This window comes from Lissotriton helveticus, chromosome 1_1, assembly GCF_964261635.1.
Source record: "Lissotriton helveticus chromosome 1_1, aLisHel1.1, whole genome shotgun sequence".
Lineage (NCBI taxonomy): Eukaryota > Metazoa > Chordata > Amphibia > Caudata > Salamandridae > Lissotriton > Lissotriton helveticus.
This window is the reverse complement of record NC_136057.1, coordinates 363028645-363045463: the sequence shown is the minus strand read 5'-3', so window position 1 is coordinate 363045463 and position 16819 is coordinate 363028645. Positions and strand designations below refer to the sequence as shown.

At 43.8% G+C, this 16819-nt stretch overlaps 1 protein-coding gene across 2 annotated transcripts in view; it reads right to left on the bottom strand.

Moving 5' to 3' along the window:
* LOC144808672 (adenosine deaminase 2-like) overlaps positions 1–16819 on the bottom strand; it is a 373249-nt gene that overhangs the window by 205633 nt on the left and 150797 nt on the right. For both annotated transcript variants that reach the window (XM_078673653.1, XM_078673654.1), the window contains exon 6: positions 11566–11656. In XM_078673653.1, the coding sequence (XP_078529779.1) occupies positions 11566–11656 (91 nt within the window). The remainder of the gene's footprint in view (positions 1–11565; positions 11657–16819) is intronic.

The following is a 16819-nucleotide window of genomic DNA, read 5'->3' as shown; positions in this document are numbered from 1 at the left end:
CTGCACCATCAACTGCTCCATCGAGACTGCCACCTTCCCCGATGAATGAAAACAGGCCAAGATCAACACCCTGCTGAAGAAGCCATTGGCCGACCCGACAGACCTCAAGAACGTCAGACCCATCTCCCTGCTCCCCGTCCCAGCCAAGGTCATCGGGAAGGCCATCAACGCCCAACTCTCCGAGTTCATCGAAGGGAACCACATCCTGAACATCTCCCAATTTGGATTCTGAAGAACCACAACACCGAGACCGCCCCCCTCGCCATCACCAATGACATCTGTTCCGTCCTCATTCAAGGCGAAACCACAGCCCCCATCCTACTGGACCTCTCAGCCGCCTTTGATACTGTCTCCCACCACACCTTAATCACGAGACACCACAACACCGGCATCGACAGCAAGGCCCTGGACTGGATCCATTCCTTCCTTACCAGCCAAACACAGCGAGCCAGATTACATCTGTTCCTCTCAGAACCTACAGAGATCAGCTACGGACTGCCCCGTGGCTCCTCCCTAAGACTCACCCTCTTCAAAATCTACATGGCCCCCCCTTGCTGCCACTGTCAGGTACTACAGACTCAAAATCGTCTCCTACGCTGACAACCAGCTGATCCTCCCACTCACCAACGAACCCACAGTCAAGAGAAACAACTTCCACAGCGGGATGAAGGCAGTTGCCACCTAGATGAAATATAGCTGCCTCAAGCCCAACTCGGATAACCAAAGTATTCATCCTAGGACCCACCCCTTCAGCCTGGGATGACTCCTGGTGGCCTGCCGCACTGGGAACCCCTCCACCTCCAGGGACCACACTCATAACGTCAGCATCTTACTGGACTCCTTACTCACAATGAACTGCCAGATCAACGCTGTATCCTCATCTTGCTTCCACACACTCCTTCTGCTTTGAAAGACATTCAGGTGGATCCCCACAGAATCCAGAAAGGTCACCCAAGCACTCATCACCAGTAGACTCAACTACGGCAACGCATTCTATGCCAACGTCATCCAGAAATTCATCAGGAAACTACAGAACATTTAAACTGCCACAGCCAGACTGGTCATCAACATCCCCTGCCACAGCCACATCACCGAACAATGTAGAGAACTCCACTGGCTTCCAGTCAACAAAAGAATCACTTTCAAGCGCCTCACACATGCATTCAAAGCTCTCTATGTGCAGGACCTGCATATCGGAACCACCACCTCTCATTCCACCTACCCACCAGACACCTTTGCTCTGCCCAACTGGCGCTAGCCACTATCCCACGGATCCACAAGACCAAAATCGCAGGCAGATCCTTCTCCCACCTTTCAGCCAAGACCAGGAACACCCTGCCTCTCCACCTCTGGCAATCCCCAATTCAGGATGGATCTCAAAACCTGGCTCTTCAACTGAACCCCTGCACCCAGGTGGATCAGCAGTTCCCCTCGCCTTGAGACCCTCATGGGTGAGAAGTCATGCTATATAAAACCCAGTTTGATTGATTGAATGAGTGTGCCATAGTGGAAACAGGAGATCCTTATGTGGCCATTGTGACCAATCTCTTTGATTGATGGTGTATTGCTGTTGTAAACAAACTAACCTCCACCCCCTAATTCATGGTATGTGTGGATCCCAAGCCTAAACATTATAACTAACATATGCAATCTTTGCTGGTGCTCGGCTGTCTACCTCTAGTGCGTTGCCGTGCTCACAACAATGTCCATCTACATGTAATCCCTTTCGTGAGAGCCCTGTACCAGTCTTGCCCCAGCCCCTCTCGTCTGAGGACTTGTTCTTTCTTACCAGACCCTGCCGACCATCATGATCCATGGTACCCCAATTGGTCCGGCGTCATAAGCGTCACCTGCAGCATCTGGTCGTCCAACATCTCATGCTCGGTTTTTGTGTGCTGCGATCCGCTGCCATCCCCCTCAGGGGCCAGAGCTCTCCAACTGTTTGCGCTGAGAACATCTGTATATTGCTAAAGCTCCTTGACCATTTGTTCCTGTGCTGCCTTCATTTGAGCCTTAGTTGGGGAGGAGGCAATGTTCCACCAACTCCCCGCCCCCGGTGCATTTGTGCCTCCTTGGTGCAGGATTCCATCCTCCGTCTCCATCACCTCCTGGGGGTGGGCCAGACCACAGCTCCTGGTACTCAAGCTAGGATCAAGCATCTTGCACAGCTGGGAAGAAATGAGCCTTTCCCTCATGATCCACTCTTAGCTTATCCAGATAAAGGTGTGAGTATTGGAGTCCTTTTTGTCTTAGCACTCTTTTGACGGGCACAAACGTACCTCGCAAGCTTTGGACCAGAGTCGTATAGTATGGCTATAAATGTACTTAATGGACTTCTATAGACCATGGGCCATGTTTTCTCACAGTCTGAAAGAAAACATCCCTATCCTTGAAGTTCATGAGTTGCACAATGAGAGGCCGTGGAGGTGCCCCTGGACACGACGGGTAGGTCGGAACTCTATGCGTCTGCTCCAGAGAGAAGAACTGTGAGGGTTTACCTTGCAAAACAGTCTAGTCCAGTCACTCCTCTACAAAGAGCTAAGTGTTTCTTCCCTCTGATTTTCCTCTAGCACCCCTACAATTTGAACGTTGTGGCGGCAGGACCTTCCTTCTGCATCTTCCAGTCTATTTGTTATCTGTTTTATCTCCTTAGGCATGTCAATACACTTCCTGGTAAGTTCTTGCACTTTTGGTATGGTGGTGCCTAGTTGGTCCTCTGATTCCTTCACCCAGTCAGTCAGTTTCCTGTGATCATATATCAGCAGCTCCACCTCCCTCAACACTGCTATTCTTGTTTCCAGTGATAGTTTTGTGTCTTTTATAGTTTGTAAGATTGCGGCCATGTGTGCTACCAATCGTGTCCCATCATCCGCCGTCCTGCAGTCCTCCACCCCCAGGCCATTGGCCCCTCCTTCTGCTCGTGTGTCACTCTTACTAATTAAGAGGATAGCCTCGCCCAGGGGGCCAGAAGGCAGGCCGGAGCAATGGGAGAGTTTTTGCATAAAGGGGGAAAGGGTTCTACCTCTTCGGCAAAGGCAGTCTACGCACCGGTAAGGCCAGCCACGGCAGCCGCGTCTCCAATCGGCTAGTAGCAATACGGGCAAAGACATTTTCAATCTAGTGAATATCTTCACAAAACCTGTGCTTGCAACTGATATCATTGGAGCTTCTAATTCACACTGTGAGAAACTTGCAGAGTATTTAAATTGTAAGGTCAATGATATCTACCCTAATTTTCTTTCAACGACTTTGGATGTCATGATGCTGCCAACTGCTATTAATCCCAGCATTTTGCTGAGCTCGCTCCCTCTCTTGAGTTCATCTTCCTTTCTTTCCTTCTGTAATTTAGTGAAATCCGGTTCACCGGGGGACCACATTACTCCTGACGTTTTTATGACGCTGCAGGAGTTTTCCCCTCCTGCTGTGCTTAGAGATGGGGAACCTTTCTCTGGCTTCTGTCTCTGTGCCCCACACTTGGAAGTATGCTAAAGTTATCCCCCTTTTGAGAAAACCCATTTTGGATGCATCAATGTCAGAAAATGTCCATCCTATTTCTCTCCTAACTTTTTTGGCTAAGGTCACGGAGAAACTTGTTAACTATATTATGACTAGATTTTTGGAGGACAATCATAATTTCAACACCTCCCAAAATGGCTTCAGGTCTGCACATAGTCAAACAGCATGGCCAATGTTGCTTGCGGGCTTTTAAGTGTGGGTGATTGGAACACCTTATATTAATCTTCAGAAATGGGCCCATGATCTCCACTAGTGACTGTTGTAAAAAATACAGAAGTAAAAATCGATTTTTGATTTCAACTTAAGCCCCTGGTTTTGGTTATAGTCTAGTTGTCAACTGACTGTTTAATGCTGCTGTTTCTTCATGCAGAAGATCATTATGCTGTGGATGTTGCCCTTAGTAGATCAAGAATAGGGTATGTTTTCCGATAAGTGGTTCCCACGTGTGCTACTCCTACATTATAAACATTTACTTTCTTAGCCTTTGCTTCAAATTTTGGCTCACTAGAAGGATAGGTCTGCATTCCCCAATTCTGAATTCCTAAATGTTGACTGCACATTCCAACTTGGGGATGGTGTCACCCTAGAACATGTTGCAACCTATAGGTCACTAAGTGCCACACTGTCAATAGAACATCATAATGTTTTCAATATTCAAAACAGCGCTCAAATTCTTTAATTTGAAATGTTCTTTTTATTTTTCACAATAATTATAGACCTATATCAATGCCTTCTCTTCTCTTTAGGGCAGCGCATACTCATATTAAACATAATCAATCTATGGCTTTTTTGTTGGTTCCATGTTAAAATACCGATAGTAAAAATATCGATGAAAAAAATATTGATGTGAAAATATCGATAAGAAAAATATTGACTTCCTATACATAAACAGGTAAGTACAATAATATCAACACAAAAATATTGATGTAAAAAATATAGAAGTAAAAAATATCGACTTAAAACAATTACATTACTTAAATAAAATTAATTACATAAAATTAATATTATTAAAATAAATTACATTTAATATATATTTTAACCAATTACAACTAATAAACTTAATTTAATAAATATAAACACAAAACAAGTGTACATATACATATATTGACTTAAATACATTTTTACTAACTATTATCTTTATTTAATTTTTAAACTTTTTAAATTATATAAAAATAAGATATACACATATATGAATATTTTAAAATTAACTACAATATTCTATATTTAATTAACACATTAAACTAATAAAAAAAGAATAAAACATATGTTTAATAACAAAATAAACACAATAGTAGTGAAAACATTGAATAGCGAGGAGATACAAATTACTATTCCCACTCCAGTGAGTGCAACAGTAGGGAAAGCACTGGATAGCGTAGGGGTAAAACCTGCTATTCCCACTCCAGTGAGTGCAACAGTAGGGAAAGCGTTGGATAGCGGAGGAGTAAAAATTACTATTCCCACTCCAGTGAATGCAACAGTAGGGAAAGCGCTGGATAGCTGAGGTATAAAAATTACTATTCCCACTCCAGTGAGCGCAACAGTAGGGAAAGTGCTGGATAGCGTAGGGGTAAAAATTACTATTCCCACTCCAGGGAGTGCAACAGTAGGGAAAGCACTGGATAGCGGAGGGGTAAAAATTACATATCCCACTCCAGTGAGTGCAATAGTAGGGAAAGCGCTGGATAGCGGAGGGGTATAAATTACTATTCCCCACTCTAGTGCAAAAGGATGGAAAGCGCTGGATAACGTAAGGGTAAAAATTACAATTCCCACTCCAGTGAGTGCAACAGTATGGAAAACGTTGGATAGCGGAGGGGTAAAGATTATTATGCCCATTCCAGTGAGTGCAACAGTAGGGAAAGCGCGGGATTCCACAACAATAAAAAACAAAAATATCAACATTTTTATTTAATCTATTTTCCAATATTAACATAATTAAGATATAAATATTTTATTATAAACAAAGATAATAAAAAATAATTAATTACACATTTAACACTATAATATCCACAACACACACCTAAAATTAATTACACAATTTAAATTAATAATTGATAATTAATTAATGGAAATTCGTTTATAAATATTCATTAATTAATCAATAAAAAAATATTTACTTAACACCTTTCACACCATTTACACATATAAATACCACAACACACACCCAAAGTTATTTACACAATTAATAATTAATAATTAATTAATGGATATTAATTTAAAATAATGTAAAAATATTTAGGAACATCTAGTAACTACTAGGTGAACTGCAGCTCTTTGTAGAATTATTTTGATATTGGAAACTATAATATTCACTGCCCACTGCTAATCTCGTCCCATAATGCTTTGCAGGGCCTTTGGTTGGGATTGTTTTTTTTGCCAATAACTGTGCTTGGGGTCGACCTAAGAGGATGGGACCACCACTGAAGTTCAACAAAATGTGCTTTTTGTTTATGCTCTTTGTGTTCAAGGTATCTGCTTTGTCCTCCCCCTAGGTTAGGGAGGACCCCAAAATCATCAGCTCTCTCATTGCCTAATGTTTTCATTGTAAACGTTCACTTTTGTGAATTGGTTATATGCTATTAAGCATGTAAAATTGCTTTTTCAAAGCATCTGAGGATGTTGTTGATTTAGTTGCTATGCTACTTGATTAAGCACAAGGTTGGTACTGTACTACGTGCAATTTGCAAAGTGCGAATTAGTACAAACTTTGCATGAACCGTTAGCGTAGCGTAGTATTCTGCCCAGAGTTACTATAAACCCACAACCCGCTATCGAACTAAAAACACAAAATTAAACTTAAAATAAATTAATAACTAGTAAAATTTTAAAACATATAATAAAATTACAAACAATTCTCATTAAAACACTAAAATACATAACATTATTAACCCCTTCCATGCGTTCGACGGCCAACCGCCGTCACGAGCACTACCTCCGTAGTGCTGGCACATCTGTTGGCCGACGCGGCCCTGCCCACTCAGCTAAACCGCCGCATTTAAAACATCGATGTTTTTGAAATTGATATTACTTACCTGTCAGTCGAAATTCTTGTCCACGATATTTTTGTTGTCGCTATTTCTTCCCCACGATATTTTTGCAGGGATATTTATGTCCCTCGATATTTATACGTCGATATTCCTGCTCTGCACCCATTCCACTTTCTTAGTATATAGTTTGGTCTCCCCATGGAGACCACTGTGTATTGTTCTTACTTACCTGTTTGCCATTGAAGTGTTTGCGGGGAAGAGATATACCAATGTGTTAGTGAGTGTTGTGTATTAAATAGACATATTTTTTTTAACTACACTGTGTGGTTCTTTTTCGTTTACCCTGCACTACATGATTAGATCTGGTGAAACAAGCTGCTTAACACTCCTTCTGGACTAAGCCTGAAGGCTTCTCTCCACAGCTACCAATTAGAGTGCAGGGTTGTCTGGATTAGTGCAATGTGCTTCACTTGAATAAGTGTGCACCATATCCTAAGCCATCCTCCTACAGTAGTGTTCGGAAAATAACCACATAAAGGCAAACTCCCTGGCAACTGGGAAATCTGGTAATAGGAGCAGCGCCAGCTCACAACTCCCTTGGAGTCTGGCTCTCTGAGAGGACCACACCAGCCGCTAACTTAAGGCATTTCAGAATAAAGTCCAACCGTGTTATCCACACACTGAAAAGACTAAGCAACCGCCTGTTAAGTCCAACTGCAAAGCCAATGCTGACAGTCCTGAACGCAAAACTGATGCTGGCTATCAACTATGGACACCTGGCTTTTCCATGTGCCCTGGGCAGGCTTTTAAATGGTGCACAGACTAAGGCATACAAGGCAGTTCTGTTAGCCCCGCCGCATACCAGAAAAGCAAGGTTAAGGTTGGAGGTTGGCCTGGGAGCCAGATTTGGCAAATCAGGGGGACCTAATAAAGTTTTTCATTAGGGTCTTGCGAGCCCTTGAAGATTTACTCAAATACTAACTGAGGCATATTTTTGAGGAGGAGGGGGTCCCCCTGGCAATCCTGGCTCGACCGGGTAATTGGCAACTTCAAGATCAAGGCAGAAAGCCTGCACACCCTCATCATTCCTTTTTCCGCCTGGCAGGCAGGTGTTGGTAACCTCATTCGAGAGGGATTTTGCAAACTTAGGAGCCAGTCCCTTCACAGTGCCTTTAGACGCATCATGCACCTTGCGGAAAGCACAACCTTACTTTTATGACTCCCTGTCCGTCCTGGCACGCAGGAAAATTCTCTTTATGCAAATAGGAGAGTCCCTTAAAACATCAGACCTTAGGAAGCTGGGGTATTGCACTCTCAACTCCTTTGCTACCTACAAATCGGCCATGCCACAACTTCATGCTTAGCCAAGACTGAGTAGATCTCGACCTTTAACCCACTTGAGGCATATATTACTATGTCACAATGACCACGAGGGGCCGAATATCCTCAATATACAAAACTTTCATTCATCATTAACACACCAGACACGTGTACCCGGCAGAGAGAAGCATGGAAAGGTGGTACAAGCCCTCTAGAAGACGAGGAAATGGCATTTGAGCTGAAGGCATCCAGAGAATCTGCAATATCCATCGGATGCCACATGATACAATTTCAGTATCTGCAAATGATTTACTCTACATTGAACCCACTATGGTTAATGCAGAGAAGTTCAGACCCAACATGTGTCAGATGCCAATCAGAAGAAGGACACTTCCTTCAGCGATCTGGTCGTGCAAGATCATTTGTTCCTATTGGGATGTCTAGGAACTGGCCCAGAGGTAAGCGCGATCCCTTTCAGTAGCAGCTGTACAGGTTGATGAATGCAGTCACGCAACAGATAAGTGTCTCCATAAAGAAATTAGTCAGTTGGAGGAAAAAGACAATTTCATTAAAAAAAAAACGTCTAAGGAAGTGGTAGGTCAGCTAAGGATGATAAAACGACTACACAAAAACCAATGACCACAGAGCAGCAACAAGGCAGAAAGGGAAAAGGAAGGAAGGAAAAACAAAACTAAAAGGCAGGTGAAAACTGAACCTTAACAAAAAATGGGACATGGGGGAGCAAAAATGAAAGGGACAAAAAGAGAAGTGAGGGGTTGGGGTCTGTAGCACTGGCAAAATGGAACTAGAAGCATAGTGACAACCTATTCCATCCAAACTGAATCTTTTTATACCAGAAGCAAGAATGTGAATATGAGAAATCAAAAGGTAATAATGCCTTCTTGAGTTGGACAATATAAACACAACATCATGAAGACTGCCATCTTCAGCAGGCTGATGTCCTTGTTCTGCCTCCATAATGGCATTGACAAGGAACAGATGGGCATATTTACAAGCACTTTTTGTGACATTCCTGTGGCAATAAGCTGTTCATCTTATTTACAAGGCAGTTGCAAATAAGGCCCCCTTTCACGCTACACTAACATGAAAGGAGCGAGCAATGGGTGTTGTGATGGGCCACAACACCCATTGATTTTGACGCTGTCCCCTATTTACAAGGGTGGCATATATATGGGGCAGCGCCAAAATTAAAATCAGGGAAAACCTGGTCTTAACATGGCAAAACAAGGAGAAATTATTAATTTGCATTGTGCAGCACACATAGAAACAACAAATTGCCATGATCATGTGCAGGAAGGTGTTCCTTCCTGCACATAAACAATCTTTTAATACATGACAATTTGCAACTTCTATGCATGCTGCACAATGCAGCACACATAGAAGTTACAAATCACTATTAGCGATTGTTTATGTGCAGGAAAGGACACGTCCCTCAATGCAGGCACCCTTGCACTATGGCGCAAGGATGCCTGCGTTAGTGCCAGGCAGCCTGCTTTAGTGCAAGGCAGCTGAGTTTAGCATCAGCGATAGGGAATACTTTGGGATGTGCCGTACCATTGTAAATACGGCACATCCCCATGTTTTCAGAATGGCGGACCATGACGTTAGCGATTTCTGCTTAGCGCCACGCTTCGCCATTCACTTGTAAATATGCCCCAGATTTTTCTCAAATGGTGCCGGCAGCAAACACCCTGTGCGAATCGCTTCAATTGATACACCTGGAGAGAAACCCCCGCGATGGTCTCTCTATTAAACTCTTCTTCCCAGCTGTTGCCTGTTGGCAAAGAAGAACGTCTGCTGCATCTACGGCAGGAGAAGGGCCTAGGTCAAAACATGCACTGCAGTTCCAATTACCTCCAGGGAGCCCAACACTAGTCCCCTACCATGACCAGGTTAGTGCGCCATGGAAAGAAGACCCTGCCATTAGCTCCTCTTCTAAGATCTTGGGTGCAGAGACTGCAGGGATTCTAGAACACATGCCTTGAGGCATCAGTCCATTGTCAGTTTCGGGTAATGCTCCTGTGTATACTACAAATATACCTATTGCAAACATATTCTATGACAAACCTCCAGGTTCGAGCTGTGGCATCACTTTTCACATAAATAATGTAGAAGAGACACTGTCTGTGCAGGAACCTGTTTTTGGTAGCCATTTCTTGCTGAATTGGAAGGTATGCTATCCTTTTTTCTCACTAGTAACTGTGGCCAGTAACTATGCCTCTAGCATTCATGCACTTTGTTTTTTTGTAATATGGCATCACAACAAAAGTCACAGGGGTGGAGGTGGTAAGCCAAAGGTGCTAAGGTAGAATTTAGGGAATTTGCCAAGTTTCTGAGCTAGAAGCACACTCTATGGAAAAGTAGTTTAGAAATAAGTAGGGTTCAAGGAATAACAATGAAATGTTTGTTTAAACCACTGTGACTGCCTGAGACTCTGTTTTCATTCTGCTGGGCAGCGAATTTGAAGACTCACAAAAGAGGATTAACGTTTTGAAAACCTTCAATCACTGCCCTACAGCATCTCCATCACAGTATGTGTTCTTTGCAAAATTCATTAAGTGTTGCAGATATGTGTAGAGACTTTAATTACAGACGTTGGCTGTTTCTCACTAAATAGGATTAGCGAGAAGCTTCAGGCATTGTGCTGCATAGATGTAAGCTGAAGTAAACAAGCACCAATACTTTGAGGAACAACAGAATTCCATACTGTGACACAGGTCACAAAATGGAGTCGATGGTGCAAAAAACAAAGGTTGAAACTATGTTCAGGTGACATATATAATTACACTTCAGACAAAGGAGGACAAAAGAGGTGGCAACTCTAGAAAGTACGTTTCTATCAACACCAAGATACCTCAAGGATCACTTGAACACATGGAATATACTACAGAGAAGAATATAGGCCAGGGAAACAGAAATCAAGGTCGGTCAGAATAGAGAGATCAGAAGCATGAGATTGAGATGCACGGTGTTGAAGAAAACATGGATGTCATTGGTGATCAGTGGAGATGGATGATTTGTTGTTCTGGAGGATTAGGTTAATGGATGATCTTCCTGTAATGAGATGGCTTCTGCTGACAACTTTGCAGGTGGATAGGGATGAAGATGACTTTAGGTGCTGTGGCTGAGTATGCACTGATGGTACTAAAAGGGGGAATGACTAAAGCCATGGAGCATAAGAATCTGGGCGCAGCCAGGCGTGGAAATAATTGAGTGGTGATCCTCCAAGAGTGTACAGAGCAACTGATTGAGCCAGGGAGCATCAGGCATGGACTAGTGGGTTAAGATCAGCAACATGATTATGGCCAGCCATCTTGGTGAGAGTACATGGAGGTGAGCAAGTAGCAAGCAGGTTGAAGAGACCCTGATTTACGAAGTTTGAAAATCGGGGTAGAAAGAGACTTTCCCGGCAGTCTGGTTTAATTTGGACTAGGGAGTGATTAGATTTGTAACAGAGTGGAGTGAGCTGTGGACAGATTTTGCAAATGTTGAGGAGGTGGGCTCATGCAGCCATTGCAGTGGCAGTGACAAATTAGGAGAACTACAGATAGTAATGAAAGTAGATTTTAGTTTCTGGTGCAGGGGGTGAGACAATACCATGCAGGGCACAGGATGGAGGATTAAGGGTGATGCTGTGTGGTGATGGGAGTGTTAAAGCTTTACAAGAGGCTAAGTTGAGGAAAGCAGGTTAACATGACCCAACATTCTTTATAGTTACCATGTCAAAGCCAGCCAGCATCTCTGGAAATTGGGCTTTTAGTTGGATGGCAGTCTGGATTGTGTCTTTAGCAGTGTCCTTATTAATGAGCCTTGAGAAAAAAAAAAGATGTACAACGAAGTAATTGATTAACAGGTGGTGCTATGTTGTAATGAATACATTCCTTGTTTCAAGAGTAGTTACCAATAACTGCAGAGACGTATGGTGGAGACGTATGGTGGAGGAGCTGAATGATGCCAGTAGACTCCATGTGAAACAGGGTACATTTCCATAGTGCAACAGAATATCTTTACCAAATGTCTGCACGGCAAAGACACAGGTGCCCTACATCCGGTATAATGAGGTGCCGATCATCAATACTGTCTCTGGGATCAGCAATATACTACTTGCAGAGCAGAACAAAGTCTGACTCAGGATTGAGATATGTCCAGTCACTCCTAACCAGCTCAGTGGATAGTTCTCTACTAAGGAATACTCCAGATCCATCCTACATAGCCTTATGTACAGACAAGCTTCTGTGCATCCGCCATCAAACATGCGAACGGTTCATGCTTGCCTTAAAAGTGAAGCCTACTGAAAATGACTCATTTGGTTTTTAAAATAGTGTGTGATGTTAATAGGTAAAACATACAAATGTTGTGAGAAATGAGGACCTGTTTGGAGTGTCCCCCCCAGTTTTTGCCCCAATTTTGACTACTAGGTGCTATTTTTCTGATTCTGCCTTTGCCCTTGGCTCTGCTAAGTAGACCCAGAGCCTGTGCTCTGTGTAAAATGTACATGGTAATTTGGTATAATTGCAATTGGCAATGACAGGTCCCTGTAAGTCCCTAGTATATAATGAGGTAAAGGGGAGTCAAACACCTATAGGTCCCTAGTATATAATAGGGCAGGGAGGTTTAGAGGCCCATTACATTTTCCTGCACTGAAGTGTGCACTACTGTGTGACTGCTGTCATTTTAAAAGGAAGCCCTGCCTTGCAGGCTGCTTTTAAATTGAAATTATATGCAAATTCAACTTTGTCAAATTTCTGTTTATTGGCAAAAAATGTATAAAACAATTTCAACATTCCTGGCTAGTGGCCATATCAACATTCCCACATGCCACCCTCTGCCAATTCTATCACAGTATCTAACAGTGCTGGAATGATCGTCTGTTGAAGCTAATCACTAGCCCGTGATTCATTGGAATTTACAAAAATACAAATAACTAAGAACCCCAACTCCCACAACCACCTCCCCTGCCTCCCCATGGTGGAGAAGCAATACCCATCTTTCCCCTGCTGCTACTCTACTCCGGCTGGTGGAGTGTAGTTTTCTTGTGCAGTTTCAGATTTGTGCCGTTCCCTCAGTAGCTGAATGTCACCTGTGTTATCTCCATCGAGGGATTTAAAACTGAAACAAGTGTAGCCCTCGCAATGTGAGTGGACATACTGCCAACGGGAGCCCCTTGGTAAGATACGGCACAAGTGGACCCCTCTTATATTCAAAATTCTTCTATTCGTCTCAAAATATTTCAGACATACGCTCCCAAATTCAACTTTGGATTTAAAAGTATTTCAAAAGTATTAATCTACCTTATTTTTACATATGTCACCCCTAAAGTCTCCTCTAGGTGCCCAGGGGTATGGTGCCTTGTAACTATAAGCAGGGATGTTATAAAATATGTTTTATAAGCTCTGGTGAGGGAAAAACTGGCAATTTCCTTTTTCCTCATTGTATTGAATTGTTCCTTAGGCTAACATTGTAATATTTTACTTAAGTAACGTAAGTATTAATATTGATAGGAGCCACATAAAAACGCACTTCAAGGTATTAAATTAATTTTAAGATGAATCCAACCACTTGCCACTGTTAGATTTATAATAATCATGACAGAAAAGAAGTTATTGAACTTTTCTGTGCCCCAAAATCCAGCCTTTCAGCTGCTCTCTCCTGATTGGCCTGCGTCTAGCCAGGCTGCTCTAGTGAGGTGTGAGAAGCCCTGCTAGAGAGATAATGGGTTTCCTGTGGGCGGAGAATTATAAGCTGCAGAGCATATGACAGAAAGGGGGTGAGAGGTAGCCAAACTGTTCTTCAAAAGGAGAATGACACTTTAGAACAAAACAAGCTGCCCCCCACATCCTGTCACCCCAGCCACACAGGAGCCCCTTTAGTTAGATCAGGAATAGAGTTAAAGGGGAGTGTTTAGGAAAGTTAGCCACACTAGTAGGTTGAGTTAGCCTAATTTAGCTCCTGTGGAGAGACTTAGCCACACTTTGGAGGAAGTGGTCATATAACTGGGTGGCACCTTGCATCTCATTGGTCAGGAGTACCCCCTCCCCCACGCTTGACGCTCAGGAACACTGGATAAATATGGAGGAGCTCCATAGCTCCTCAGATCTGCTGCCTAAAACTACAAGGAGAAGAAGGACTGCCCTGCTGAAATCTGGATCTGCACCCAAGGGGTTGCACTCTGAAGGACTGCACCTGCTGCACATTCTAGTACTTCAGCCCTAAAGACTTTTCCTTGCTTCAAGAAAGATGAAGGAGCCTACATCATCTCCATCAAGCGTCCCCATCCAGAGTGGTTTTTTTATTTTTAATGACCAACATTATCGAAATTTTGAGACAGAATATTTTGCAGCACAGGTATACATTACCTTCACAACAGTCAACAGTGATATCTGAGACCAGTTTAGCAAAATAATGCAGATTCATAACAATAGTCAGTAATCGCACCAGGGCCCTCAAATGTAGCTATGTTTCTCTGGGCAGCCACGGACTGTTTGGATTGGTTTCCTTTGGTGTGCACACCAGTCCACCCCCCTACGCTAGCACCCAATGGTAGGAGGAGCCAATTTTTCTAACCTCAGGCCACATCCTGTTTGGCCAACCGACAGGCCAGCTCTAGGAGGGTCCGCTCTGCCGCTGATCCTCCAAAGTCCTCCACCTATCCCAACAGCACATTACGGGAGTAAGCTCCAGGGTGAGGCCCAGTATAGCTGACAGTTCTCGGCTCCCTCCCTCCCAGTACGGCCGCACTACTGGACAGTCCCATACCACATGGAAGAAATCTGCAGTCAGAAGGGCACATCTAACAAAGGTGGCTGGGGTCCCAGATGTAAGGTGCCGTAAACACTGCGGGGTAAGATATGTTGCATGAAGATAATTACATTGAATCATGAGCAGTCGCGCCGAGATGGCCAGTTCTCAAGGTGCCATGCACGCCACACTCCAGTCATCCTCGTCCAGCTCTCCAATCAAGGCCTCCCACCTCCATCTGGTCTGTTCCAGGCCATCTGGTGCATGGATCACCAGCGAGTGGTAATGCTTTAGAAACTTCCCCTCTACCCATTGGCCAAAAGAAAAGCTGTGCCTCCAGCGGATTGTACTCAGGAATGGAGTCACATGGGAAAGCGTGAGCCTGCAGAGAATGGCACAGCTGAAGATAGCACCTAGACAAAACATACAGATGCAGCTGTTGTTTGGCAATACGTCCTTTGGTCGTATTGGAATACACGGATAGGTAGCACACATTTGGAGAGGGACTTTTCCAAGGAGCAGAGCATGACAGCACCTATGATGTAGAACTATCATCTATAGACACGGGGTCTGCAGATAACACCCAGAGATCTTCTAATATATAATCATCCTGCATCTGCGCAAGGGGAGGGAGGTTAGGTTACTCTGTCTCCCACTATGACAGCTCCTTTTATAATCTATGGATCACTTCTATGCTGACCGTATTTGTGTTATGCATTTTTCTGCTTATTGTTGGACATATACTGCATATTGGAGCACGTTATTTAAAATAAATATTTTAAACTTGTACATGTCTCTGTCAGATCTTATTGCGAACAAAGCTGAGCGGCGGTTACAAATGATTTGACTCAACACAGGGTCTCCAATGTGGGACTACCTTTATTTTCGTCCTGGAAACAAATCCGGCATACCGTTTTGAAGTATTTTATTCTTGAGTTACATTTCCAGCGGTTGGTAATGATACTTTTTTTGTACTTACACAGCCGCTGCTCCTCTGGCAGAGTTTCGTCCTTATGCTGTGATTGAGGTTACGTTGATGTCCTGGGAGCATACCATTTGGTTTAATGGTGCACTTCCTCACCCTGTCTGTTTTGTTCGAATGGGCCCCATGTCTATTGATTGGGCTACTTGGCCTGTTTTGTCCGGTTTAACACAACATCCCTGTTAGACCTGGCACCTTGGCGTGAGTCTCCCTTCCACTTTTTGCTGATGTGCCTCAGATGTTTTGCTGGTGTTAGCTGCTCAGGGCACTGCGCCACGGCCAATCCGTGCCGCAGTGCAAGTGCTCCCAATGTAAAGTGTACCTGTAATTGATTTCCATGATTGGCTCATTTGATTTACTGTTAGTCCCCAGTAAAGTGCACCAAGAGTGCCAGGGCTTGTAAATACAAATACTGCTAGCGGGCCTGCAGCGCTGGTTGCGCCACCCATAGAAGCAGCCTTTTAAAATGTGTCTAAGGTCTGCCATTGCAGAACCTGCGTGCAGTCTGGTACTGTCATGCTGGCTGGGCAAGTGCACACACTTGCCAGCCTCTAAACCTTCCCTTTACTTCATGTGAGTCACCCCTTTGGTAGGCCCTAGGGCAGGGTGCATTGTAAGCATACGGGAGGACAAGCCCTGATGTGTGTGGCATGTCCTGATAGTGAATTACAGCCATTTTCGTTTTTCACTATGGTAAGGCTACCTGTTCTCATAGGCCAGAATGGGCTGCTGGAATTATTACACTCTATAATCCCAGCAGGCTCAGGGAACATAGTAGAAAGTCAAGTTTAGTATGCCTGAACTCAGAATAATAAAGTACTTCTTTTAGTAAAGTTTAATTTAATATCCTGTGTTTGCAAATGCTACTTTTAGAAAGTTAGCATTTGCTTGCCTGACTATTTCAGCCCGCCTCTGCCAGGATGTGTATCTGCTGTCTGGTTTGTGTGAGTGACAGGGCTGGGGAATTCCAGGGGACAGTCTTGGCTGCCAGGTGGTGAATAGAGGGATTGCCCCCAGGATAGGTGGGAGGAGTGCCCCTTGACTCTAAATAGGGCTGTGCTCTGCCACCACAATGCTGGCTCCACCTCCTGCGGAGCGTCTGATGTCCCTGCCCTGCACCCTGAAAGAAGAAGGCAGCTTCCTGTAAACAGAGTGCTCCAAAACTGGGTTGAACCAGCCTCAGGCCCCCTGGCGTGCAAAGACAAAAGAAACTCAGTATAAATGTAGGAGCCTTACTCCTAAGAAATTAGAT